The sequence below is a fragment of the Zingiber officinale genome, chromosome 6A (assembly GCF_018446385.1).
Source record: "Zingiber officinale cultivar Zhangliang chromosome 6A, Zo_v1.1, whole genome shotgun sequence".
NCBI classification, from domain to species: domain Eukaryota; kingdom Viridiplantae; phylum Streptophyta; class Magnoliopsida; order Zingiberales; family Zingiberaceae; genus Zingiber; species Zingiber officinale.
In genome coordinates this window covers 11726948-11728468 of record NC_055997.1, presented here as the reverse complement: position 1 = coordinate 11728468, position 1521 = coordinate 11726948, and the positions used below count along the sequence as shown (strand labels likewise).

General features: G+C 37.1%; 1 protein-coding gene across 1 annotated transcript; it reads left to right on the top strand.

Moving 5' to 3' along the window:
- The first annotated feature begins 967 nt into the window (after positions 1 to 967).
- Positions 968 to 1521, top strand: LOC121993726 (CBS domain-containing protein CBSX3, mitochondrial-like). Its single transcript, XM_042548071.1, has 2 exons — positions 968 to 1222; positions 1310 to 1521. The coding sequence occupies exons 1-2, from the start codon at positions 968 to 970 to the stop codon at positions 1487 to 1489; spliced, it is 435 nt and encodes a 144-aa protein (XP_042404005.1). The 3' UTR covers positions 1490 to 1521.

The following is a 1521-nucleotide window of genomic DNA, read 5'->3' as shown; positions in this document are numbered from 1 at the left end:
TTATCGTCATTGACCTTCTGTTGTTTCCTGGTTATTCGCCTATGTAGATTTCGAGGACTTCTATCAACAATGCGATCCCGGTTAGTAATTCCACAATCTTAGCTGCTGGTAGTCAACTTGGTTTTTGAATTTCAAGTACTTGGGAGTTTTATTTCATGGCTGGAGTAACGAAGCCTTGACATTTAGGTTTTTATTTGTCGGATATTTGCAACTAAGAGAGATAAATGCCTTTATATACAAGGTTTTGGTACTCTAATTAAGCATTTGCGATAGGAGTTAGATTATGTTCAGTTTAGTTGCAATTTTTCTAGGATTCAGATTGTAAGTATCAGAGATCCAATGATTAATAATTCAGAAAACTAGTATTTGATCACTGACGCATTATAAGTTCTTGTTCAGGGTGCTCAATACTGCATAGTTTTGTGTGGCCAAATGAGCAGTATAGGTCTTCTTTTGTGCTTAGTTTAAGTCTAGGCTTACTTGGGCAAGAAGATAGGAGGAAGAGGGAGAGGGAAATTGACAAAAATGTAACTGAGTGATCATGCTCCACGTGCAATATACATCAGGAACTTCCTAATAAGACATAGTCAATTCCAATAAATGACACTCATGAGGTCAGAGTTTAAATTCACCAATCAGTTCATGTGTTGAGAGGTCGGTCTTAATCAAGTCAATTACCGCACCCGCAATGAAGAGACGATAAAAAGGAATGTTAATAATATAAATACAAATTGATTCTTTGTTCTAACAATTCAGAGTTTTTTTTGGATAAGTAGTTAGAACAAATGGATTCCATGCACAATTTGTTGAGGGTTTTCTGTGATGATGTGGATTGTATATTATGTCAGTCTATTAACAATTGAGAACCATTTATTTAAGGCAAATCTACTTGTTGATGCTTAGTGATTATATGTATTGGGTTTATTAGACAAGTAGTTTAATGACTCCATTGTTGATGACAGGAAACATGCAGGTAGCAATTCAAGCACTCCGTTTGCACGGGAATGCCCTTAAGCAAGGTGTTCTCCAACACATGCGTGTGATCCCAGCAATGTTACCTACTGTGTTTTCATGTTTTGAGTCAGTTTCACCTACACAATTGGAAGAGCATGGTTTTGAAAGCACGACTATCCGGGATGTTCTTACAGCTAAGGGGAAGAATGTTGATGGTTCTTGGCTGTGGTGCACAACTGATGACACTGTTTATGATGCTGTCAAATCTGTAAATGGCCATTGTGTCAATCTTGCTTGGGATTACCATCCAGCTTTAAATAGTTTTAACTGATGGCTTATGCTATACTGTTTCTAGATGACACAACACAATGTTGGAGCTTTAGTGGTGGTGAGACCCGGAGAAGAGAAGGCAATTGCTGGAATTGTTACTGAGAGAGGTAATTGGTTGTCCATGTTTGTTTTTGTTGGCTGTGAAATGGTATTAAATGTGCTCATGGGTGCATGGATAAAGCTAAACATTTATGTGAAATCATAAGATATTTTCCAATTAGTTGGTAAATTTCTCAA